General features: G+C 49.4%; 1 protein-coding gene across 2 annotated transcripts in view; it reads right to left on the reverse strand.

The window, feature by feature from the left end:
* IQCH (IQ motif containing H) overlaps positions 1–27282 on the reverse strand; it is a 1923049-nt gene that overhangs the window by 1442096 nt on the left and 453671 nt on the right. The window contains exon 6 of one of the 2 annotated variants that reach the window (XM_069625131.1): positions 13488–13631. The exons of the other annotated variant lie outside the window; for it this stretch is intronic. Coding sequence (XP_069481232.1) covers positions 13488–13631 — 144 coding nt within the window. The remainder of the gene's footprint in view (positions 1–13487; positions 13632–27282) is intronic. 2 annotated transcript variants of the gene reach the window in all.

Here is a 27282-nt window from a genome sequence, read left to right on the forward strand (position 1 = left end):
GGGTCAAGTGGACAATTTTGTGAAACCATTTGAAAAGACTAAAGCGCATATAGGTGGTTAAGATAAAGTCTTGGGGAAGGGAACCCCGACACTTGAGAAACCATATGTGTTATCTTGAGAATGGAGCCTCAAGATCTTTTGTTTTTTTAACTGTGTTGCTTGGAACTTGCGAAGCGAACCTCGAGAATTGTGTGGAACTGTATTGCCGTGAACTTTTTTTTTTCAAATCTCTTTATTAGCATGTCGTTAAAGAAATCACAGAATAGTCAAATACAGAAAGGAATAGTTAACCAGAGAACACAAATCAAAACCTCATAATGAAATAACATATCAATAAGCAAACAACAATCAAATAATCCCCCCGACATACCAAGAAACTGTTCATTTATGTAAATAATAAAAGAGCAAAATACAACAGTTAATTAAAGTCATCATTGCCGTGAATTTAAGAGTGGAAATCTTGAGACTTATTTCTTGCACTTGAGGAACAGCAGCTGAAAGATAACTTGGGAGCTGGAAGAACCTCAAAACTTTGAGATGAACACAATTTATTTTGTTATTGACATCCCTACACATGGTTTAGCTTTAGTTGTGAGGACAAGTATAGGTTTTGGCCACAGACAGACTTAAGTTGAACTCTTTGACCCAGACATTCCTTAGTTTCACATTCAGGTACAGAAACCCCACCTTAGCATTGGGCAAGTTAGGCCTTCCACCATCCTGACATTTGATTTAAAAAAGTCTTTCATTATGAACTTTAAGTCTGTTGTCTGTGTCTTGCTTCATGATGTCTTCACAGCACCATTGACACTGAGGGTGGGACTCCTTCTGGGTGTCACTGCGGTCTGAGCTCAGACATGTGAGTAGGATTTTCTATACTCAATATCTCGAAGAGCAGCCGATATAGCAGTAATCACAGGGCTTGTTAAAAGGTTTTGACCATTGCCTGCTTGAAAGCTTCCCACTCCTCATGAGTGGCAGAGGATTTCAGAAAGGTAGGAGCGGCGCTTAACTGAGGAGGCACGGTCGCCTTATCTCTGGATTTTGATTGATATCTTTCATGTTTTTTTCTTTATGATGATTAGGTCCTGCATGATCACGACTCACATAAGAAGTGGTAATGTTGTCTTCTTTTCTTGCTCTTTTCTCTCTTCACTTCGACCTCTATCTTCCATATCAGAGTATATAAGGCGATGGCATTCATTCTAGTGCAGGACAGTGCCCCGGATCAGAGAAATGAAGCCGACTGCCGAGCATTATGTGGCTCGGAAAAGCTGCTTCTGTCTGTAGCATTGTCTTGGGTTTACGTAGTAGTACCCGATTAATTTTTCACAGGTATATTTTGTGGCACCAAGAAGAAACCTACTCATCCGTTTGCACACCAGTTTATGGTGCATCAGATGACAGAATCTACATGCTTTAGTGTAATCGATTTTACAAAAATAGACATGAAATGCACATATCCCTCACAGTCATTGAACAGTAGCAGGAATAACAACAGGCTTATAAGCCCCAATTTTGGCATTATTTGAATTAAGAAACGTATGACTACACCGTGTGACTTCAGAAAAAAAGACTTGAAAGGAAATAGCCGCATCGGCCCAGAGTATATACCGAGATGGCATCCGTTCTAGTTCAGGACAGCACCCTGGAGCAGTAACAAAGCCGACCTCTGTGCAGTATGTGGCTCGGAAATGGTTCCTTAGCAGAGTGTCCCCACAGGATATGTTTCATGAAATGAGTACTGAATCAAAGGCTGCAATGCAACGTTCAGTTTAGAAGGATGGCGTAAGGAGCAGATATTTGGGACAAGGAGTGGAAGAAATGAGGATGATTGAGAGTGGGGGGCTTTATTTAGAAACATAATAGTTGAGGGAAGGAAAGGAGGGGCCGAGAGTGTGACAGGGAGACTACATGTAGATGGAGTGAAATGTGTGGTTGATAGCAGAGGTGGGGGGCTATATAAAGTGGATGAGAGGATAGGGGATAGGGATGTTGTGAGAGGCTGGCTGAGAGTTAAAGGGCCAAAACACAAGAGGACAGAGTGGAGTGTTCTAGCATGAAAGAAGACAGAATGTGGTGGTTGAAATGTGAAAGACCAAGATTTGGTGTAGGCCTTAAGGAAACAGAATTGAAAGAAAGAAATAAAGAAACAAACCAAGAGAAAGAAAGAAGCTACAGTGGAGGGCTTAATAATATTGAGAGGTCTGAAAGTTCATGGGGTGATATGAAGAACAGTGAGAGGTTGAGTAATTTTATGGGGCTGAGAGTAAAGTATATGATGTGAGGCAGGTTGAAAAGGGAGCAAATTAAATGAGAGTTGAAAATACATTGGTTGAAAGGAGGAGAGCAAGTGTGCAAAAGGGGTTTAAGTAGAGAGGCAAATTGCAGGAGTGGGCAATGGATGAGTGCAAGATATTTACTATGCAAAGGCCAAAATGATTTGCTTTGTCAATCAATGTTTGTTTGTTGTTGTTGTTAGCCTCCCTCAATCTATTGGCTCCCTAGAACACCCTAGAAATCTGTTGTCAGCCTTTTTGACCAAGGTAGGTTGGTTATTCATCCTCCCTGAGGTCAATAAAGGATGCACCATTAATATGAATAACAATAACAGCTATTATTACAGCTACAGCAGAAGCAACTGCTATATAAAACCATGATATAATTTAAACATATATCCCCCCAAACAGGGCTGGCCTGGAGCATGAGCAGTATGTGCCGTTGGCCCTGGCCCCGCGCTCTTAGGGGGCTCGCTGCCAAGAGAATACTAAGTAATACAGGGCTGGGGGCGTGGCTTGGCGGCCATGCGAGCGTTAGCTAGTCTTGGAGAGCTCCCACTCGATCCGGAGACAGATCCTGGAAAAAGGCCATAAACAGAAGGAAAACGACAGAGGAAAAGCTGGGGAAGGCATCGGAAAGCCCAGAGAACAAGCAGAAGAAAGTCCGAGGAAAATCGGGACTGAGAAGGCTGAAAACGGAGACTGCGAGATACGCGGCACCACCACGCAAAATGGCGGAGGCGCCTCGCTGAAACAGCCGCTCGCCACCGAGAAGAAGGTGGGCGCAGGAGGAAGGAAGACAGGACCCGGGGGCGCCGCCGGTGGACAGCCAGCCCAGTGAAGACCATCGAGCCGCCCGGGAGAAGGAAGGAGACCGAGAGATGCGCCGCAGCGCTGTACCGAGATAGACGGAGGAGGCGTGAACGCCCACAGACCGCAGCACAAGCCGTGGCAGAACGGAAAGGGACCAGGCGGGCAGCAGCGGCGCCGGAGGACTGGAAGGTGCGCCCCCCCCCTGACAGACAGCAAGGGGGGCTGGAGGTGAGGACGCCGAGAGCTCCAGCGGAAACCCCCTGGGTAATCGGGCGCCGGGAGCCCCAGCCGGGGAAAGGAAGAGAGCCCGAGGCCAGAGGACGAAGGGGGTGAACAGAGCGTCCGGCCCCGACCTGGGGACGCTCCCTTGAAGGGTGACGCGTCTGTGACGGGCCCCTGCGGGAGGCCAGTTTCCACTAACACACGCTGGGGCGGACGGCGACAGACAGCGGGGCCACACCCGAGCCCGCCCTGGGGACCACAGGACATACGTGGGAGGACACAGCCCACTCAAACAGCCGTGACAGAGACCCTGGAAGAGCCACGAATCACACAACGGGCGGGCCTACTCCCACATACACCCTTACGGAAGAAACAGCCAGGGGCACACCACCCCACGGAAGACGGGGTGAGGCTATCCGCACGAGAGGAGGACCATAGTACAGACCCTGGCCCAAGCAACAACGACAGGCTACCACTACGAAACTGCATGAGCAGGATCCGCATACTGGCGTACAGCAACCGAAACCAACATGCCAGACAGACCAAGAGGTGGTAGAGGGAGGCAGACGGTCATGGAGTCATTTGCCCGCAAGAACGAGGATCAGCAGCCCGAGGCAGCTGAAATGGACACGGTAACGTCACATGTGGCGCACGGAGAGATCAAACAGGTGGAAGGGAGCATCCTGGAGGCCATAGAAGCACTAAAGACCTCGATAGAAGGCAAGCTGGATGCAGTAATCGTAGACGTGGGGCTCCTTCGGCAGGACACGAGAAACCTGGTAGAGAGAGTGACAACGGTAGAACAACAGGTACAGAGCAATACAGCGGACATGACCGCCTCCCAAACACAAATGTCAGAGGCACTGGAACGCATCAGAACGCTAGAACGCAGAGCCGAAGACGCGGAAAGCAGGGCCAGACGCAACAATGTACGCATAGTGGGGCTGCCGGAGGGGGAGGAAGGCAGAGATCCCACAAACTACATTGAGAACTTACTGATCCAAGCGGTGGATGCCGGGACCCTGTCCCAGGGTTTTGTTGTGGAAAGGGCACATAGAGCATTAACCAAGAGACCACGCCCGGGGGCACCACCGAGGCCTATGATCGCGAAGATCATGAACTTTAAAGACAGGGAAAAAATCCTGGCGTTCTCAAGAGACGGTGGAGTCATAACCCGGAATGGAGCCAGGATAACCATCTACCCCCGCTAGTGCAAAGGCAGAGAGCTCAGTTCTGGCCGACCAAAGACCGCCTTAGGGCTGCGGGCGTGAAGTTCATGCTACTATACCCGGCTAAACTCAAAGTGCTACATAACGGAAGGACACAGATCTTTGAGACCACAGCGGACGCCCAACTGTGGATGGACCAACAGGGGTTCCCGCAGCCGGAAGAGGGGAACAGATGGAACAGAGAGGCGCCCCGACGTGACAGAGAAGGAGATTGAAGATGGAACGCAAGACCCGGGCGCCCGGCAGAACTGGGCGAAATAAATCTGAGGAACACTGCAGCGAGCCGCAGGTTACTACACCACTTCACTGCAAGGAACTTAAAGACAAAACGGGAGAGAAGACACAGGGATACTCCCTGTAAAAAAGTGAAAGAGCAGGATAACCAACAGCTCACAAGTTCAAGGCCTAAACCAAGAACATACTGGGAGTACAAGACTTCTGGAACTGGACCGCCAAGACCCACAGTTGGAACCCCAAGCAGAGACAATGTTTATAGTGCCAGTTCTAAGGCACTACGCCGCGACAAGTAAGCCTGAGGGAAGGAAGGCGACACCTGGAGAGCGGTGGGGCCCGAGCAGGGGGAGGGAGGCTGGGCGTTTGTTAACGTTGTTTTTAGTTACAGTTGTTAGGAGGTTAGGTTCGTGGGGTGAAGGCACGAGGGAAAAAGGACATGGCAGACTAAGAAACCACGGCAGAGACACGGAGGGTGGACACGTGAGGCGGACCCCGGGCGCCAGGGGTCAGCGAAGCGCACTGAAGGAAAACACCAGGGAAAAAACGAATCCAAGAACTGCAAGAGCAGCTAAACCCCTGGGAAACGCGGGGGATGGAGGACGTGTGAACCGCACAAAATACCACGGAAAAGATGCGGGACGAGGACCCCCGGAAAGAGACGCGTCAAGAGGACAGGAAAGTGTACGGGCCCATGGGACAGAGAGGGCCACTAGCGCCTGCCCCACAAGAACCGAGATGACCTAAACATCGTCACATGGAATGTTAGAGGGCTAAATGCATACGTCAACAGGCTGAGGGTCTACACCTGGTTAAATAAAACGAGAGCCCACATTGCAATGCTGCAAGAGACGTACCTGACGGTCGAAAAACAAACCAAAGTAGCCAAAAAATGGGGAGGTCAGATGTACAGCTCACCGTACTCTAATTACGCAAGGGGGGTGATGACCTGGATCGCCCCGAGCACCCCATTCCAGCTCATCAACCAGGAAAAAGACACTGAGGGTAGGGTCCTGATCGTCCATGGAATGCTGGAGAATCGGGAGGTGTGCCTGGTGAACACCTATGCCCCCAATCATGACGCAACAGCCTTCTTCGAGTCACTCACGCCCCGGCTGGCCCCGTACAGGAACGCTACGATCATCTGGGCTGGAGACCACAATTGTACACTGGAACCCCGACTAGACAGTTCGGACGATAGGCACAGACGACCAGCGCCACCAGCACGGAGGTTGCGGAAGATACTGGATCAGCTGGAACTGGAAGACATCTGGAGGAAGGTACATGAGGGGGAAAGGGGATACACACGTTACAGTGCTCCGCATGGGACATTCACGCGGATTGATTACCTTTTCACGGGAAGGGAAACATTAGGCGAATTCACTGGGGCACATATACATGCACGAACCCTGTCTGATCACGCCCCCTTGAGAGTCACATGGGCACATACACACAGGGGGGCCCCCACGCCCACATGGAAACTAAGGGCAGAAGCACTGCTGGACGGGGAATTCCAGGAACATATCCAAAGCACGATAGAAGACTACTTTGAGCATAACTCGGGTAGTGTGGACAGCACGGTGACGATTTGGGAGGCCCTCAAGGTGGTGGTCAGAGGTGCGGCAATGGGGAAGACAGGAGGACTCAGGAGGGAAACCCTAACCCACCTGGACGCGTTAGAAAGGCAGATTGCGAGGGCCGAGAAACGGGCGGGGGAGATCGGAGGAGAGCAGGATGACCTCACCACCCTGCGGCAACAGTGCATGGTGACTTGGTAAAGACTAGGGCGCCTGGATTATGGGAAGTACATACAGAGGCTGCACGCAGAGGGGGATAAGCCCGGCAGGCTCCTGGCCTGGCTAACCAAACAGGAGACCAACCGGGAACCAATTAACGCAATCCAGAATAGTCAAGGGGAGGTGGTAAGGTCCCAGGAAGATATAAACGCGGTGTTCTCGCAATTTTACGAGAAGCTGTACACAAAAGTCCAAGAGGGGGAGGAGGGGGACCTGGAGGACGCCTTCGCGGAAATCAGGCTCCCGCAACTCACTGAGGAGCAGGCCCAAATGCTGGATGCCCCCCTCACAGTGGAGGAACTGGCGGAAGTAATCACCCAACTGCCGACAGGGAAGACCCCGGGACCGGATGGTACAGAGACAGTTTAGCCCCTAGATTGCTGGAAACATTAGAGGAGGCATATGAGACGGGGAGGCTCCCGAATAGCATGTCGGAATCCATTGTAGTGCCGATACTTAAACCAGGGAAACCACCCCTCGAGTGTGGGTCCTATAGACCAATTTCCCTGATAAACCAGGACTCCAAAATCCTGACAGCGGCATTAGCTAACCGGCTCAAGAGAGTGCTACCCACCCTGATCCACACTGACCAGACAGGGTATGTACCAGAACGAAACACGACGTGGAATCTCCGGAGACTCCATTACGTCATTGATAGGACTAATCAAGTAGAGGGGGAGTGCGCAGTAGCTTCACTAGATGCGATAAAAGCATTTGATTCGGTGAGCTGGGACTGGCTTTTGGGAGCACTCACCCACTTTGGGATAGGGCAGGGGTTCCTCCGATGGATAAAGTTGCTCTACAAAGACCCGAGAGCAAGGGTCAAGACGGGTAGGATTGTCTCCGGGGAATGGAGCATAGGGCGAGGTACGAAACAAGGGTGCCCGCTGTCACCAATGTTATATATTCTAGCTTTGGAGCCATTCGCGGTCTAACTAAGAACGGATTATATGGATACGGGCATAGCGATCGACGGGGTGACACACCAGATATCGATCTACGCAGACGACATACTGCTCTACGTCCAAAACCCACGCACCCACCTACGAGATTTACTCGAGGCACTAGGGGCATTCGGTAGACTATCGGGAATCACTATTAACAGGGAGAAATCCTCACTGTTCCCCCTGGCGGGCCTGCGAAAAGTGCCACCAGATCAACTGCCGCACCTGGGCCTCACATGGACCCCGACCACCTTTAGATACCTGGGGGTGGACATTCACCACAATACCGCGGACACACACATAGCCAACACGCAGGCGGCCCTGAACAAAATTGAGCACACTATGCAGTTCTGGAAGACCCTACCGCTGGGGATGATAGGCCGAGCGGCCTTATTGAAGATGACGGTCCTGCCCCGGCTCCTATATTACTTTGCCAATATCCCTTACAACATCCCGGGAGCTTTCTTTAAACGCCTGCACAACCTGGTGAGGACCTTCCTGTGGGGAGGGGGGGAGAAACAGGGTAGCACTGACTACATTACAGAGGAGCCACGAGTGGGGGGGCATCAAACTCCCGGACTTTTTGTATTACTACCTAGCGGCACAACTCCTATTTGTGGTGAGATGGCTGGGAGAGGACATCTCCTTTTGACGCAATTCTCCTCCGACCAGCACTCAGGCAATATTACCTGAGGGAACTCCTCTGATTGCCAGCTGCCCAGGCTAGGGCTCTTCCTAACATGGCCCAGCTGGGCCGAACGCTATGGGAAAGAGCCTGGAAGACGCAAGGCATGCAGGACCCCTGCTCAAGACAGATCCCCTTGGCGGGTCTGGTAGATACCCGCATAACAAGCCTGGCCACGTACAGGGCACAATGGGAGGACAAGGGGGTAGCCCAAATAGGGGACCTGTGGCAAGAAGGACAGTGGGTCGGATTCCAGTCCTTGGTGGAGGAGCAAGAGGTCTACAAGGGCCAGTTCATCCTGTATAACAGCTTAGTACAAGCAATGAAGAAGAGGTGGGGAACCATGCCAGAGGCGGAGGCAGAGGATACTGGGGGGGCGCTGGATACCTGGTATGACATTTCTGAAGGAGGACACACCGTGTCCAGGCTCTACGAGCAACTACTGGGTACCACTAATAGGAAGATACTGAACGTGCGGACAAAGTGGGAAGAGGAGCTCCAGCAGCCCTTCCAAGAAGGAGAATGGAATAGAACCCTCCAATACACTAAAAAAGTCTCTAGGAATGCCAGGTTCAGGCAGCTGCAAATCTACATAGTCCATAGAGCATACCTAACTCCCAAAAGAATGATGAAGATAAGAAAAGGACAAACTCCCAGCTGCCCACGCTGCCGGGAAGAACAAGCAGACATGGTGCACATGTTCTGGTCGTGCCCCAAAATAACAGAGTTCTGGAATATGGTGAAGAATAAGGCGAGGATGGCAGGAATCCATATGCAGGCCTGGTCACCTAGGTCTTATATACTGGGCCTGTATATACTGGGCCTGTTCCCGAGGGGGGACAGGCAGATGGCACACGTGGCAAAAATGAAAGACCTGATGACAATACTGGCGAAGCGCCGCATAGCAATGGCATGGAACACGAGTGAAGGACCCTCGGCAGAGGGCTGGTGGGCAGATCTACAAAAATGGGCGATAGCGGAAACGACCGTCTGGACGAGAGCCACACAGAGGGGCGAAGGCAATAGCGGAGCCAGAATACTGGCGTGGAACACCCTGGTGCGGGACTTGTTCGGAGACGGGGCGGAAAACAACAGGAGTGACTCTGATGACTCGGAAGGAGGACAGGCTGGCCCGCCTATGCCCTGTGCCCGGGGGCAGAACACAGACCAGAGGGAACTCAGTGAGTGGGGAGGAGGCGGCCTGGCCGGGGCCGGAGCAAATAATGGATAATATAGACACAACTCCAAGATGCCAACACATGTGTTCACGGACAAGGAGAGGCCACTCCCAGGGGAGAGGGGGGGGGTGGCCGAGACGACGGTTTCTCTGTTATGAACTTAACAACTTTGGCGAGTGGCCCATGGCGATAATGGACCACGGACATAAGCAATTGCCTTCAAGGGGAGGGGGGGAAGCGGGGGGAGTTGGGAATGTATTTTTCCTTTGTTGTTAAACCAATAAAAAGAAGTTAAAAAAAAAAGTAATACAGGGCTGTGCTGATTCCAGCCAGAGGGCTGTTTCCGGTGCCTGTCTTAGTGAGTCGCCACTGTCTGCTTCCAAACCCAGGTGCCTCCCCTTTGCCACCTTCCCAGCAGTCCATCAGACCCTGTGGGGTTTCACAGGACTAATCCCGCTCTTTGTTTTAGCAGAGCATTTAAAGTGGAAGCTCTTTACAATTAATGGTCTGTTTACGAGCCATCGTTTTGGACAAAGCATTCAAAAGGGGGATTTTATTCTGAAAGGTCATGCAAAAAACTACTTTGCAGCCCAAATCTAACATTGATGACAGTTAAAATATGTTAACAAAAAAAGAGTTCTGAACTATTTCTCTAGTTTTCATGTTTTTCCTATTGGTGTGTCAAAAACATGTCTTTTTTTGTAAAATGTCACATTTCACCCGCATCATACAAAACCATGCCTTTGTCAAATGATACAAAACACCGTAAGGAAGGCATTGTATTAAGGTAAAACAGACAGAAATGATCAAAGTTCAAGGGTGGTGTTTATTGAACTTTATTACGGGTGGGAAAAACACCCATTTAAACCTAAATCCAAGATGGGAGCAAGCTACGACCATCAAATAATAATAATACAGTCTTGGTGGAGTCTAGACAAATAAAAAGGGCCTAAACTAAAATAAACTATTTCCAATACTTACCGCTATGCTACAAATAGTGTGGGATAATGTTCACAAAAAGAAAGAAGTGTTCACAAAATGATAAATCATGATGTGTAGGCCGTTGGCCTCCCTTCTCGATGTTTTTAGCATGGGACAAGGCGGTTCATTCGAGCACAGCACCCTCTTGGGCTTCTGCTGCAGAAGGTCACAGTTCCTTTTACCAACATCAGGGCCTTCTGTGCCCAAGTTTATTTTATTCAAAGTCTCTTGCTTCACATAGGCATCAAAACATCGAGAGAAGCGAAATCCTGAGCACCACAATGGACATCTGGGACAGAGCCACCAAAAGAGAAACCCTCACGATTGACCCAGCTCCATTCATCCCAATGTTCGACAATCCAGACTTCCCCCCAGGGGTAGAAAAAGGCACATTCCAGAAATGGAGAAACGCAGAGTGCACGAAAGTGGGCGACATGTTTGAGGGAGGGCAGATAAAATCATTCACAGACTGCCAGGATATACTAGGCCTCACGGAGAAGGACAAATACCAGTACGAGCAAATCCACCACTGGCTCATGTCACCCAGAATCACGAAGGCACTGACCAGAGATCCAACCCCGTTTGAGAGCTACATACTAACCCAAACGGGAGAAAAGAAATTTGTCTCCTCCCTTTACAAATTCATCAACATCCAAGAAGAACACATCACATGGTACTACATGAAAAAATGGGAAATTACGCTAGGAAAACAAATCCCGAGAACGCAGTGGACATACCTGTGGTATATAATTCCCAAGTGGACGCAAGCAATTCAAACAAGGGAAGCATGGACTAAAGTGATGATCCAATGGCACTACACCCCGGAAAGGCTACATAAAATGTTCCCGACAACACAAAATAACTGCTGGAGGGGATGTGACTCAGTGGGCACCTGGAGACATATCTGGTGGGACTGTCGAGAGCTACAACAGTTCTGGGTGGAAGTCAAAAATAAGATGCAAGAAATATTCAAGGACACGGCCAACCTAGAAGAAGAGATTTGGATGTGCGGCATGTGGGCTCCCACAGACAAAACACTTAATAGGACACAAAAACGTAATTTTATGGGATTCCTCATAGCCGCCTGGCTGGCAATAGCACAACATTGGAAACAAAAGACCCCCCCAACCACGCAAGAATGGCTCCACAGGATATGGACATATGTGGCGATGGAAAGGATAACATATACCCTCCAAGGGGACAGACAGAAATTCGCTACAGACTGGGGAGACACCAAAGACTTCCTGAAAAGTGACTACATGCTCCAATGGTGCCCACATAACATCCGAATCTTAGACATGTTTACAAGCTGAATCAGAAACACACATGGGACTCGAAGGACCGCAGAGACACTAATACCGGAGGGGAGGGAGGGGGGTGGGAAAGGGAAGTTTGGGACTATGTTGAGTCGCAAAGTTAATGTTTAAGAAATGCCAATAAAAATATATTTAAAAAAAAAAAAAAACAAAAGTCTCTTGCTTCAGAGGGCCTGATGTACCAGAAGCAACGAAAAAAAGTTCCTTTCCAATTATTCCAGTCGGGCGATTTACTCTTTACCCTGGATCCCCCTCAGCTGGGCTAAACACTATTTTCACAAATAGCTTCCCTCAGTCGGGTTCAGACTAGCTTTAATTCGCAGGCAACCCTCAGTTTGGTTTACATTTGCCACATGAATATCTTTTCGGGTGTGTTCCTGTTCACACAGGATCCCCCTCTTCCAGGCTCGGACCCCTTTTCTACAATTAGTCCCTCTCTTCCGGGCTCAGACCAATTTCAGCTTACAGATAATCGAAGACTTTCGAATGGGCACAGGATTCAACCTATCCCCCGGCAGGACCACTTCGATTTCACAGTTCAATAATTCTTACCCGCTCAGGTGGTACCAAACAGAGTCCTTCGAGAGAGCACCCACATGGTGCCGGACCACTCTGTATCAGGTACCTAGTTCGGTTTCATAAAGTTCAATTGTATACAAGCTCTCTTTCTTCATATACAAGTTCTCTTTCTTCATACAATGTTGCTGCTTGCAACCGTGAACAGAACACAGTCCGGTCTGCTATCAGTTTCTCCATCTCACCGGCTGTGCTGAACTTGTGGACGTTGCTTTGCTGTCCGAGTCAAGGACAGTAGCATGGTGGCAACTGCTTCTTCTCACCCCAGCTATTAAAGCAGAAAGCCCCTGTGTACCCTCGACACACACTACACCGTTCGTCAGCTGTAATACTCAATTCTCATGTTTCTTTTCCCTGAGGCTTCTTGAAAGTCGCAGTCCTTTGTTGAAAAGGGCAAGGGTAATTCCCTCCTCGTCGTCCTCTTTGGTCTCGCCTCCACTCTCCTCGGTTTAAACTGCAATCTCAGAATTTCTGCTTCCTTGTGCGTTTTGCCTTGCTCAGAGTGTGCTTTCGTGCTCTGCCTTGTATCTGTGTGGGGAAGTGTGATAGAAGTTAGGTGTGTGTAATTATCAGTAATTGCCTGGCTCTGCCTGACCCTTGTGTTGGGACATGTCAGGTATATGGCTCTGGTGTTAGTCCGTTGCCCTTCACAATGAACTGTCCGTGAGAAAGTGTTTGTATCGGGAAAGCGGCATGGGGGTGTGGGGAGGTAGAGTTCCTAGGTTTCCTATCTGGTAAGATGGGGGAAAAGGTGTTATAGGGAAGGGGATACCGCATCTCCCCCTTCAGTGTCCCACTTCCACTCCCCAAAGACCTCCATCCAGGTGATCCACCCACACTGGTGCACCCCCAGGAACTGGATCCAATAGCAATGGCCGTATTCTGGCCACCTGGATGACAGATCCCCGGGGACTAGAGAGTGAGACAGCTTTAGGTTTCTCACAACACCTTGTTACCTTTTCATATTATCTTCTGTTACGAGTTTAAGTCTTGAAAGACAACCTAAAAGTGATTTTTATCATTTTGTGGAATTGCATTCTGGGATGTGTAGTCTTCAAGATGGTGTGAAAATAATGCAACAGTTGTATTATTTTTGTTTAACATATTTCTAGAAGGATTCCTATATTGCTGGAGCACTTTTCAAGTCCTCTTTATAAAAAAAGGAGTATTGTTGGAAGCCAAATGTCGTGGTCAGGAGGGGAAAGGATCAGAGGGCAAATTAGCTGTGATGATTTACCAGGTCCATGGATGTGGGACGCCGTTGCTGGACGGAAGATGTTCTCCCTGGTCCTATGATGATTTTCAGGCTACACGTTGACAGTGCATCTGGGTTGACAGCATTCGCCCACTTTTTACCCACTGTGGACGCTATTCCCTTTGGCTGTTTTTGAGGCCAGCATGCAAAAAAAGAAAAAAAACACATTAAAAAAACACTAGGATTTAAACCCAGGTCGTCAAGCACTAAGGGCACTCACCCACAAGAATGTGTCTTCAAAGCACATGTCTTGTATTGGTATTTTCCTTTCCATGGAATATTTCAATGTAGATTTTTCGGTTCAAAAGGTGTGCACATTTCATACTTTTCTAGCAGTGTCATGGGAAAATCGCATCTAGCTGGGTATTTTTCAAGTATCGGTGATTAGGTTTTTGAAAGACAATGCTCAATTGTGTTCTGCATTTTCTTCTATTAGGAAAGGCCTCTCGGGGTCAGCGGGGAAGACTCCTGATTTCCCAGTCTAAAATTTTGATATTTGACAACGCTTAACGTTCTCTCTTAAATTGACTTTCCTTCAATTCAAGTGCAGACCCCACTCTCCATGGTGCAAAGTCTCTTTCTTAAGTGTTGGACGGTATGGGTCAGACTGTCCTTTATGCAAATTGGTATATTTCTCCAGAATTCATTTTTGTTGAATCCACTTCTCTGTTGAAGGTGTTCCAGGTATATGGGGGCCTCGACTTCACCTGCTGCCCTTTGTTTTACATTCACAAATTGTATTCAAGAATTCAAGACATCAGTTTCTGCGATGTAAATAGGGTGACCCCACACAGCTTTTGCCTCCCTGGGCCCTGCATATCCAAGGGCCAGCTGTGCTCCCACACTGCCAAGGTATGATGAGAACAGGACTGCAAGGAAATCAGGCGAATGCTCGATAAGCAGAGAGAGCTGGGTCAGGGTCTGTTATATACTATGTAATGTAGGTGACTGACATGTGGCAAACTGCCCCATCACACGGGTCTTCAGGATTCAACAGTGACAGAGGCCTTGCAGGTACTTTATAGGCCTACCGTTCTCGACGTTTTACTCTAAGGGAATAATAACAGTTTTACACCTGTAGGTTGCGTTGCATTAGCGCACATCATGGAATACCCATGACTTAAACTAGCCAGTGATGTCAATCAGGTGGGCAGCCCTACCCCAACCTCTCACTGGACCTATCAGCCTCTCTGTGTTTTGGACGTCAACAGCCTGTAAATTGCCAAATCAGAGTATATAACCTCCAGGAAAATACTGCGGCTACGTTGGAAGACTCTTTAACATGTCTAGTCAAAAGAGACACCAAGACATCTGCTGATCTGTGAATACAACGTGTGAATGTAAAACAAAGGGCAGCAGGTGAAGTCGAGGCCCCCATATGGCTGGAACACCTTCAACAGAAGTGGATTCAACAAAAATGAATTCGGGAGAAATCTACCAGTTTACATAAAGGGCAGTCTGGCCCATACCATCCGAAACTTAGGAGACTTTGCACCATGGAGAGTGGGGTCCGTTTTTACCCATTGACTTGCATTGAAGGAAAGTCAAATTTAAGAGAGAACGTTAAAACGTTGTCAAATATCAACATTTTAGGCTGGGAAATCGGGAGTCTTACCCGCTGACCCCGAGAGTTGGTCAGCGGCACCCCATCAAAACGAAAGTGTCAATATTGTTTACATTTGATTATTCAGAAAAGTCAATAGTTCAAAATGCATCACAAATGTCATAGTGCATAACTCTTCGGCAGGTAATTTAAGTGTCTACCCGCTTAGAAACTGGAATTAAAAAGAAATATGCAGGTTTGCACATAATGAATGGATCTGGCAGATACACAGTTTTACATGTATTTCCATGCACTTCCTTTAGTGAAAAACAGGCGGGGTTCTTGTTGCCAGATATGTATTTGCAGGAGAGGACAGTTCACATGTAAAACTGTGTGATGAATTTAACATGCTTTCACTGCCGTGTTGTATTTTTGCAACATTTAAAAAAAATGTTCACGTTCAGTTGATTCAGGGTGGGCATAATTTAAGTGAGTGCCTTTTTAAGCAAGCAGTAACAAAGAAAGCAAATACCGCGAGTATAGTTGAATTTAAGTGGTTACTTATTTAGGCATTGCACAGACAACGCTAAAGCATTTTTTGATCATGGCTTGACAGATTTGAAATTTGGTGCAACTTTCTGCCGTTTTTTTGATATTTTTCCAAAGATTTGAGACCAATTTTCCAAAATGTTGCCATGTACTCATGGCCATGAATCCAACTCGCGACTGTAGGGGGCCAAAGACGCCATCACGTTCAGCTAAACAATAAGCACCACTTCCCACGCAAAAAGTTTCATTAAGACTTATCGCTACAACGTTTACAACGCATGCTTACGACTCGAGCCGGCAACACAACTGTCGATTGTCATTAGCTAATGTAATTTAGAAGAAAGGTAATTAAATGCAAGCAAGACTCTTGTGCGATTTCTTCTGCGTGCTAGGTACTACGGGAACTGATTACCATTTTGCTAAAATGCACATTTGGCAGTGTGAACACCGGGCAGGACACTGAGCAGAAGGCGCTTGCTACTCCAATGGCACCCCTAAGGAAAGGCTGTCCTTGAAGTGGTCACTGGCCTTCCACAGAGGGAGCATCCAGTGTGGTAACGGGGAGGGGTGTGAGGGGAGGGTGAACCATGGAAAAAGTCCTGATCTTTTTTTATGGCGGAAATTGAGGTTCTACCAATGTGTGATCAGAAAAGGTAGCAAAGCCTAACTAGTCATATTGATTGGCTTCCATGCCCCAAACCGATGATTCCAGTACAGTCTAGAGCAGTTGCAGATGATCAGTTTGTAAAACTGAGGGGTGTAAATGTTTTACTTGAATTGAACCAAGCAAATATGCCCAAACTTAACACAGTAGGGTTTTGGCCGGTGCTTCCCGATAGAAATCATTTTAAATAATGGGTTGCAACCATGCATTTCACAGCAACAAATTCAGAAAATTGGTGCTAAATGTAGAATTACACTCCGTTCTGTAAGGCAACACACGATACACCCAAACAGTACACAGGAACATTATGTAACAAGTGTTGATGCTGGCTGTTCCCAAAGAAAAACCATGAGGTCTTTCAACAATGTATGACAGCATTCTGCAGTCTGTCTCAATATATACAGTGTTGCCGCCATTTGTGCATTATATGGCTCTCAGTGGGCACAAACTGCACCTTTGCCCCAGTGACATAGAAATGAATAATTATACGCACTGTGACGAATCCCGAGGTATTGTCGCTGCTTCGGATGAGGGAGGCCCTTTCCATGAGGCCAAGGAGGTGAGGCCCCTACCAGATAGTCCCTCTGGGACTTGTACTCAGCGGGAGCATCTCATGGGGTGGGAAAACCCCATTGAGAGCAGTGGCCATCTCAGGAGAACGCAGTACCCCTTTGACCCTCCCACCTTTCCTCAAAACCCCTCCTATTCCATACTGCCCAATGTCCCCATGTGCTGTTGCAGTATGTCTCAGGCAAGAACTACTGGGACGAGGAAGAGGCCGTGAGTAATGCATAAACTTTAGCCTTTTGAGCGATCCTATTGTTCTGCTGTCTTTCAAAGGCAGCGAGGGAAGAGAATGGTGGTATATTCGTTGTCGGCTTGGCACAAGCCGAGAAAGAGCCCAGGTACATACAGGATAGCAAATCAGAAAGATAGACGGTGTCCGAGGGAGGGACACATTCACAGAAGGCCCACGACGCAGAAGCAGACCGGAGAAGGGGAAACATACCTGCCGGTGACTTGAAGTGCAAGGAAACTACAGCCGAACTGCAGAGGAGACGCGCAGAAGACCAGGGAAGGTCCCGGGGAGCCAGAGAAGCTGCCGAAGCTCCTGGGAGACCCGCAAAGAGCCAGATGGTGGCGGCCAAGGCCCTAAATGTACAAGGGTGGCTATTCCCAGGGTTGGGGAGACCCAGAGATTACTGAAGGCCTGAAGCAGAGAACAGAAGAAATACTCACCAGGGCAGAGAGACCTAGTGATTGTGGTCTGGGATCCATATCAGGATGATATACCCTTACCAGTAATAAAGAGGAATGCAAACTTTGCACATCCAGATTATACTCACAGACCTTATCATGGGAGTAAAACAAGACTGTGGCTTGAAGAAAGATCAGACAAAGAACTGGGATAATAACCAAGTGAAGGGGATCTAGGACCCACACTGGGGAAACGCACCCCAAACAGTAATAAAGAGGATTACAAACTTTACATATATAAGTGGCCCTCATAGATCTTGGCAGGAGAATAAACCAAGGCTGTGAGTCAGAAAGAGATTAGACACAGAGGATGTTGTGATGAACCAAGTGACTGATGTTTGGAAAGTGCACACCGAACTGTAATCAAGGGGAATATGAAGCTTGTGGGTTCAAGTGACACTCTGAGACCTTGACAGGAGGGTAAACCAAGGCTGTGGGTGGAAGTGAAGACAGAAAGAGAGAACTGTGAATCCAAGAACATTGAGTTCCCTACTTGGCAGGAGAGAGGGATAAGAGGAGGAGTACTGAAAAAGGGTCAGGGTCCCTCAAGACAGCTTGAGAGAGAACCAGGCTATTCTTCATTTTCACAGTACCTGGAAGCCAGGCCTGCTCATAAAGGGTTTGGACCCTCAACACAGTTTGGAAGAGAGAACCAGGCTTTCTTCCTCGTCTCAGTAACTAAAAGGGGTACAGAAAAAAAGAGTCTGGTACCCATAACAATTGAGAGGAAAATCAGAGCACAGCTTGGGAGAGAGAAACAGGCTATCCTTTATCATTGAAGTATCGGGAAGGCGGGTCTGCTCAACAAGAGGCAGGGACCCTCAAGACAGCTTGGAAAAGGTGTCCATGCCATTCCTTCTTGTTGCATGGCCTCGGAATCAGGCCTGCAAAGTAAAGATAAAGCCTTGTCCTGACCATTCAAGACCCAGAGACAATCTTGAATAAAGTGGAAAGAATCCGGGGAAAGGAAATCAACCCCTTTAGTCTTGTGGAACTTTTGCTTGCTTTAATATACCTTTTTGGCACTGTTGTTTTGAACTACTGCAGGTCGGCAGTCAAAGGATAAGTTACCTTTTCACCTTAAGTTGAGTTTAGCGTGTGAGGAATAGGTTAGGATTTGGAGACAGGACGGCATGATGAATCCAGTGGAGTCATCACAGATTCCCCTCCGATGGCCTCCTCCCATGTGGCCAGGGGACGACAGCCTTTACTTGATCCTGACCCTGGGGGTGGCTGTATGAGTGAGGATCGCATGGGAGGAGACTACTACCGGGGGGCGGTGGTGACTCCACTGGATGAGATGCTGCATTTCCCCCTCTCTCCTGAGGAAGATCCTATAATACCCAAGTCCTTAATGGCTTGGTGTCACTTAACAGATCCACCCTATAGTCAAAGTCAGAAAAACTTCTCTCTGAATCATGGGAGTCAAGCTCCCATTTATAGCTCATTTTATAGCTCATTTTATAGCTCATCCATTCACAACTCATATCTAAGATTAGTGTTGATGTATCTTTTTTGAGAGACTTTTGAACAACATCCAAGAAATCCATAAACACCTATAAACTTAAATTCCCATAAATCGTCAGGTACTGAGACGAAGAAGGGGAGGAAGGAGTCTATGTAGATCAAGGGAAACCCGAAGCCTAACATCCAGGAGAGTTGTTTTACTAGACGTAAAGTACTCAGGATGTTTAAAAATGGCAGAGTAAATGCGAGAGGAGCCTGTGCAGGAGAAAGCAGTAATTAAGAGGACGTCAAGGGAGCCACCAGGGGGCGCCGTGATGTGCTGACGCTCCTCGGTCAGTCTCCACCTCGGGGCGCCGAAAAAAGTGAATTGGACCCCCCCCCCCGCATCCCGCAATTGGTGTCCTGACCCCCCCCATGAGTGGCTGATACCGGCGAGGAGCTCCGTGGCGCTCTCCTCAGAGGTCGGAGGGGGAGGGGCGGCCGCTGTCGGGACAGCTGGTGCCTGGGGGCCTAGACCCTTCCTGGTGGACATGTGCCGCCGCCCCTGGGCGAGGGGAGGGGGCCAGCGGAGGATTCTGGACCCGCCGACCTTCAATGGGACCCTGTTGGTGAGGGAGACCGGCTGGACAATTCTGTGCTCCCCCAGTGAGTGCATTCCCGTAGGAGCGCGGGAGGCACTGTCCGCTTGGTCAGCACGGGCGGTGCTGTGCCTGGAGGCCCTGTCTGAAGGCGGAACGGGGGCCGTGGGTGTTCTCCCGCCCCTCCTGCTGGCCGCCGATGGCCACTTGCACAGCGAAGAAGGCGTTTTGGGGAGAATTGGTGCCCCGACCCGCGGCAACGTTGCCCGGGAGCTCCAGGACTCAGCGAAGTGTGTGTTTGCTGGCTAGCGCCTCGGGGCCCCCGGCTTCGAGGGTGGAGGAGGGGGCCCTCTTACAGCTGGTTCCGCCCCTGGATCTTATCGGGCTTGTCAGCGTGCCTTACTTCATTTGGTCGTGCAGGAGCAGTGCCTGCCCCCTCGGGGTGTGGGGGAGCCCTGGGATGCTTCGGAGCCTCGTGGGAGCGGGCCTGGTGTGAGGTGTGTTGCTGGGGATGGCGGTGCCCCGCTGACTGGGACTGGACGAGCTGTGGTTTTGTGGTGTTATCCTGCTGGAGAGCGCTTCTGCCCAGGCCTGGTCTCCTGTGGGGGCTTGGGGCAGGATCCTTATTGGTTTTCCTCGGGGTCCCTGGCCCCCTCTGCTTGTGGTGAGGCAGAGGGGTTCACCATCGGGGCACGGCAGCTCCTGTATCTGCTGGTCCTGGTTGTCCCCCTGTCGCGGCTGGGGTGAGGATCGGTCCGGGAGAGGTGGCTCCTAGAGCATTGGCGGTGGGGTGGAGCCGCAGCTCGGTCTGGACGGAGGGTCTGCCGCAGTGATTGCCAAGGGGTCTGCCCAGCCGTATGCCTTCCTGTGCTGGACCAACCACCCGCTGCTGGGAGCTGCTGCTCTTTGGTACCATCTCGCCACTCCTGATGGACTGGGCTCATTCTTTGCAAAGATTCAGGCTCTCCCCAGAGCCCAGCATGGATCAGAGCAACTCTCGACCTGCCTCCCAGTCAGAAGCCAAGAAGGTGCAAACGATGAGTCAGAATATGGCTGGTTTAGGAGATAAGAGGCTTCAGAGCGGACATCGCAAGAGACTCTACTCCTTGGACAAAAAGCTGGACGCGGTTGACGATCGTGTCCAGGCTTTGGAGGCGAATCAGACGTATTCAGATCTCTTCGAAACGCAGTTTGATATGCACCTAGCGGAGCTCGAGAGACGGGAGGAGAAGGTCTACCTTAAATTGGATGACCTGGAAAATAGGGAGCAGCGCTCTAACCTAAGATTTTTGGGTATTCCGGAGCAGGACGGGGGGACGCAGTCTGACATCTTGAGAGCAGTCAAGGCAATAATAAGTAAGATCTTTGACGGCAGTAACACTAATGAGCTGACGATAGACAGGGCACATAGAGCGGGGGGGTCGTGCAGGCGCCCCTAGATCAGTCCTTGTGAAGTTCCACTATTTCTCTGAGAAAGAGAAGATCTTGGACCTGGCGCGGACACATTGCCTGGGAGACTTCCAAAATACAGATCTACCAAGATTTGTGGGCATTCACTCTAGCGCGTCGGAAACTATTTAGCCCCTTGACTAAATGGTTGCAGTCTAAGGGAGTACGATACCGATGGGGCCATCCCTTTTCTCTTGCATTTGAATTTGAAGGCTATAAATACTCCCTTGTTACTGAAGCCGACATACAGAGGGTGACTGGTGAACTCTTGGGGGAACCCGCTGGGGGCGCAGGAACTCCATCTGTCCCTGGAAAATATTCTGAACAGCGGAAGCCCTCCCGTTTTGTGGAGAGGCGCCGTGTTCGAGGTCATAGAAAGTTTAGAAAGGTTGCGCCGCCCTCTCCGAGCCAGCCTGCTTCTTAGCCGACTCGGGAAGGTTGTCTCCTATATGGTGCTATTGGGTGCTGCTGGAATACACAGTGTTCTTTATTTGGGGGGCGTCCTGGGTGTTCTTGGGGTTCCTTGACATTGGTTATGCTTTGAGGAGACGGGCATAACTGAGAGGGGCAAGTGAGGAAAATGTGGAGGGGAAAGGGGATTGTGGGGGGGGGAGTGGTTTTGTGCTCGGCATTCGGGGGGGATTGGAATGATGTGACACTCTAAGTTACGGGCGCCCCAGGGGGAGGCGGCTAATGGTGGCCTGGTATGGCAGCGGTTGGATGGGGCTGTCAGGCCGGGCGCTCGGTAAAGTGGGAGGTGTGGGGTGCTGGGAGGGGGGTCTCAGTGGGATATGGGGGCTTGTTTGGTTTCAAAAGGTTCGGGGTGGGTTTGATTACTGTTGTTGCTTTTACCTGGTGGAGTTATTGGAGAGTCATCTAACTAGGATTTTTGAGAGTTCGACATTCCGGGGACCATTACCTAGACTTTATTATTTAGATGGGTGGTTGTGATTTCCCACTGGCGCTGGGCTCATTAAATGTGCGGGGCCTTAATTCCCTGTATAAAAGGTCTTTGGTGGTAAAGGAGTTCAATAGGTTGAAACTCGACATTTTGTTTCTTCAAGAGATTCATTGGGTGAAAGGAGCAGAACCTGTTTTGAGGGCAAAGTCCATACACAAAGTCGTGCATGCATTCTCCAAGGTCAAGAAGAGGGGGGTGGCGATAGTGATCTCCCAGAAGGCCCAATTCTCTCATCGAGCCCAGGTATGTGATCCAGAGGGCCGTTTTGTAATGGTAAAGGGTGACTGTAGGGGAGCCAGGGTCACGTTGGTCTCCATTTATGCGCCAAATGATGCCCCAGATCGTTTCTGGTCGGAGTTGAAGCTCCAAATTATTACCTTTACGGAAGGTGCGCTAGTGGTGGGGGGCGATTTTAACATGGTTCTTGATTACTTGTGTGATAGGATGCCCAGTCGTCCGGTGGAAGATTCTCAGCTGCAAAGACGCTTTGCGTCTTCCTTCCAGAGCACCAACGATGAGCTAGGGCTTTGAGATTCCTACTCGGCGTCGGAGGTATTATGAAAGCCTGTACAAATCTGAATACGATGGAGATGGGGCGGTTATAGGTGAATTTTTGGATGCTTTACCAATTCCCCCCCTTCCCCCCCGAGAAAGCTGCCCTCCTGGAGAGCCCCATTTCGCCCCAGGAGGTGATAGACACTATAGGTGCTATGAAATCGGGTAAGGCCCCGGGGATGACGGGTTTATTGTTTTTTTTTTATAAAACTTTTCGGGGTGCCCTGGCCCCATTTCTAGCTAAATTGTTTAATGGCGTACTGGTCTCGGGACATCTCCCCTCATCCATGCTTTCTGCACGTATTATGGTAATCCCTAAGGAGGGAAAGGACTCGAGAAGTTGTCAGTCCAATTTCCTTGCTTAACACAGACGTGAAGATCTTGGCTAAGCTTTTGACGAACAGGTTAGTGACCCATCTCCCTGTCCTAGTGCATGGCGACCAGGTGGGTTTTGTACCGGGGAGGCAGGGAAGCGACAATATTAGGAAATCACTCGGGTTGATGCATGAAGTGGCTCTTTCGGGGAAGGAGGCTTATCTGCTATCTTTGGACTCGGAAAAAGCCTTTGACCGGGTTGAGTGGGCTTACCCGAGAAAGGTTTTAGTGAAAATGGGTCTGAGGGCTTGTTTTTGTAAATGGATAGCAACTCTGTATAATGGCCCTACGGCCAGGGTGGCGGTTAATAGTGTGATCTCGTCCCCCTTCTGCCTTTCCCGAGGAACCCGCCAGGGGTGTCCGCATTCGCCCCTGCTTTATGCCCTGGCGATTGAGCCCCTGGCTGTCGCGGTTAGAGAGCACTGGGGTATAGCAGGGGTCAGGTGTGGTGAGCTGGCGTTTAAACTTTCGCTGTTTGCGGATGACCTTTTGATGTATATCACTAATCTTAGGCAGTCGCTTCCGAGTCTCTTCACACTAATTAGCACTTTTGGTTCCTTCTCCGGGTTGAGAATTAATCGTTCGAAATCGTGTTTGATGCCTAAGGCAAGCCCTGACTTGGAGGTGGGCGAGGGGGCCACTTGGGAGGGTATCAGAGTCGAACGGGAGGTGACGCATTATTTGGGGGTTTCGATCCCGAGGGACCTAGCAAAGCTTTATGAGGTAAACTTCCCTCCGGCCTTGGTGAAGATACTGGGCGATCTCCGGCGGTGGTCCCCCTTGACGCTTTCTTGGTTCAGCCGTATGGTGTCAGTTAAGATGAATGTGCTTCCCCGTCTGCTTTATTTGCTTTCCTCCCTCCCAGTCATTGTCCCAGAGTCCTTCTTTAAAGCCCTTCAGTTGGCGGTGGTGCGCTTTATCTGGAGGGGAAAGAAACCGAGGGTTACACACGATACTTTGACTCTCCTGCGCTCATTCGGGGGCTTTGGGCTTCCCGACTTTCGTCGATATAAGGCAGCTCAGTTGAGGGTGTTTCTGGAGCACTCAAGGGATGAGATGAGAACGTACTGGTCATATATTGAAGATGTCCATACCCATCCCAGAAAAGTGAGGGACCTCTTGTGGGCTGTGGGGACCCCCTTCTCTGAAGCCGTAAAAGAACACCCTACCTTGTCAGTGTTGTGGTCGTCATGGAAGAAGGATAGGGGGAATGCGTCCCTCTCTTCGTGGCCCTCCCCCTCTGTCCTCGGTGTGGACACCCCATTTCGATTTGGGTAACAGAGACCTACGGGGAACTCAGAGTTGGTTGGATGGGGGGCTGGAACGTGCAGCCCAGCTGTTTAGAAAAGGGGTATTTATAGACTATGATAGTCTTGTGGAATCCCTGGGCGCTCCTCCGATTTCTATTTTTGACTATGTACGAGTGAAAGGCATTATGACTGACCCTCGCTGGGTCGCGGACCTAATCCGCCCCCCCCACCTCATTAGAGAGAGTGTTTATTGATTCCTATAGTAGGAAAGGTTCCCTTTCTAAAATCTACAAAGCGCCGATTACGACAGATCTAGAGCTCAGGCAGCCCTTTAAGAAACAATGGGAGGGTTGGGTAGAGGGGGAAATTGGGGAGGATACTTGGTCAGCCATTTTTAAGGTCCTTTTTACAGGTTACCTATATACAGCGGCAATGGAAATAATTTCAAGATGCTGCACGCGTGGCACCTATCTCCAGAGAGAATGGCCAAAATGTATACCGGGTCCTCCCCGTTCTGCATGAGATGTTGTGGTCAACAGGGGTTCAGGTTTCATCTTTGGTGGGGTTGCCATTCTGTCCAGTTTTTTTGGTCTGAACTCCTGAGCTGGATTAAGGAGATTACGGGGACTGATTTACCCTTGCAGTCTTTTGTACTTCTCTTTGGTGTACAGGCCTCGGAGGAGGAAGAATTGCCCTTGTCACGAGTGGTCCAGGCCATGTTACCGGCGGGGAGGCTAGCTGTGGCTCAGAGGTGGAAAAGTGCTACGATGCCTTCTAAAGCTGACTGGTTAGCGAAACTCTGGGTGATCTTTACGAACGAAAAATTTACGGCGATTACTCACGACACCATGAACAACTTTTTACAGGACTGGATGGTGGTTTTGCTTCATGAAGATTGTGAATCAATTGTGAAAGACTGACTTATGAGACTTTTTTCTTATGCCTCGATCATTTGAGTTGCCACAAGTGTTGTCATGAACCGTCCTTTGTTTCTTTAATTTGAGCCCACTACGCCAGTATCGATTGTAATTTTGGTCCCAAAGTGGAATGCTGTCTTTTTCTCCTTAGTTCTTCTCTAGGAGTGGAGAGGGGGGGGTGATTGGGGTTGAATTTGGTCCGGTGGTTCCAGTGTTCTGTTTTTGATTATAAATGCCTAATAAAAATTCATGTGAAAAAAAAAATCCTTGTGGCGGCTCGTGAAAGCAAGGCAAACATACCGGCATGGTGAGAAAGGGGGAGAGGCACAGGAGAGGTCCTGGAAGTACGGTCGTGCGGAGAAGCAGCGTTCTCCAGTCCAGGCTGTAGAGGAGGTCCCCGTCATGGCCTGCACCCCTCCCCCTCATTCCGAGGCACCAGGAACGCGCTCACCAAGGTATATGACGTATGAAGAGCAAATGAACCTACAAAGAGGTGCAGTGGGACTCTGCCCAGTATACATCAGAAGATCCATGCCGGTTGAAGCACCCATAACCAGACAACCCTGGGCAGCACGGTACCCTATCAGACAGCCATACCAGCCGCTGATACGAAAAGAGGAGTACCTACACACGGTCCACGAAGAGACCCCAAAAGCCTTAATGGCAGGTCAGTGGAAAAGATACAAGGGCCTGAACAGATTCAAGAATGAACAAGAGCAGCTATCGAAGATAACACGCCAGTGCGAGTAACTGCGAAATTGAATGGAATAGGCACAGAGGAGACAATGTCACAACGCCAGGAAACAGTGTTACGAGACAAGATGGAAGCAACCGTCCTGTTAAACGTGTGTAAATAGGCTTGAAACGCAAGATGCTAAGAGATCGATATTGCTTGCAATGCATAGTAGAAGATAGAGCGGCAAACGCCAACCGTATATTTACCTCAATAAGGCACATTATACAAGTGCGACTCCATTTTGTAAAAGCAGAAAAGGTACCCAGGCGGCCAGAGGCCTGCCAGACCATGTTTTGAAACTCAGCCAAAGGCAAGAGAAGGAGCGGAATCGAAACTCAACAAAGAGCGGCTCATGCCTAGGAAATCGAGGTCAACCGGAGAAGGGGAGGAGAGCGTCAGCTCACAAGACTCCAACTTCAGAGCATACCAGCCTGCCTCATGAAGGTCAAGATAAGGGGGGCCCATGCAAGTGGCTAGACCAACACAGAATTAAGTACACTAAAAGCTGGAAACTGAAGCAGATTCATGGTGAACTAACACGTGACCAGCTAGGCACGAAGAAGTACCATCGCCTGATATCATCCAGGACGCCATAACTTTTCCCGACAAGAGACTACAGTTTCGAGGTCATCCTTAGCCAACTAATTGACACGTCGCCCTAAACCACTGATTGAAGGAAGGGAGGCACGCAGGATGAAACTTGGGACACCAGGCACAGGGGTGTCTATTCTGCATGATGCTAATTAAAGTAGAGATTTATGTTTAGGGGTGTAACTTACCCAATCACGATGGACCATGTAATCTAGGGTCCTATAGACACTGTAGCCAATGAGACGTCGTACTTGTAGTGACGTCAATCACGTGTGATATAGAGGGATGGGTGTAGACGCCCACCCGATAAGAGTTATCCAATCCACATGCTCTATTGTCATATACTGATATATCCCCTATACTTAAGTAACCTTTCCTAACCAATTATATATTGCATGATGATTTTTTATAGAAATTAGACGTCAGTGATGACGATTTGTGCCTATAAAAATTGTTGTTCAACTGAGGTTCGTGGAAGTCGGAGCGAGACAGGTGATCGCACTACAGCTGATTCCCGTTTGTTTCCCTGTTTGATGTATGTATCATTAAACGGACTCCCCTTTGCCAACTTATTGAGTCCTGGTTATTGAGTTGTGCTGGAGTATGTGAATCCTGCACCCTGGCCTCACATGGTTCAGCTATCTTGTATTACAAGTTCTCGAGGGTGAGTACTGACCAATGGGCCCGTCACTAATTTCCTTTCCTCTAGAACAAGGCCACAGAGGGAAACCGGTAAGTGTTCACAGAGTGTCATGATCTCTGCTTCCAAAAGATCAGGACTTGCCCGACTCCCTTGGAAGCAGACCCATAACCCCGGTTCCGAGTGCCAGCCAGTCCCAATTGGGACCTTTTGGACCCTGTCCTGGCGCCAGTGGCACCAGGCTC

This window comes from Ambystoma mexicanum, chromosome 11, assembly GCF_040938575.1.
Source record: "Ambystoma mexicanum isolate Mex_15411 chromosome 11, UKY_AmexF1_1, whole genome shotgun sequence".
NCBI lineage: Eukaryota > Metazoa > Chordata > Amphibia > Caudata > Ambystomatidae > Ambystoma > Ambystoma mexicanum.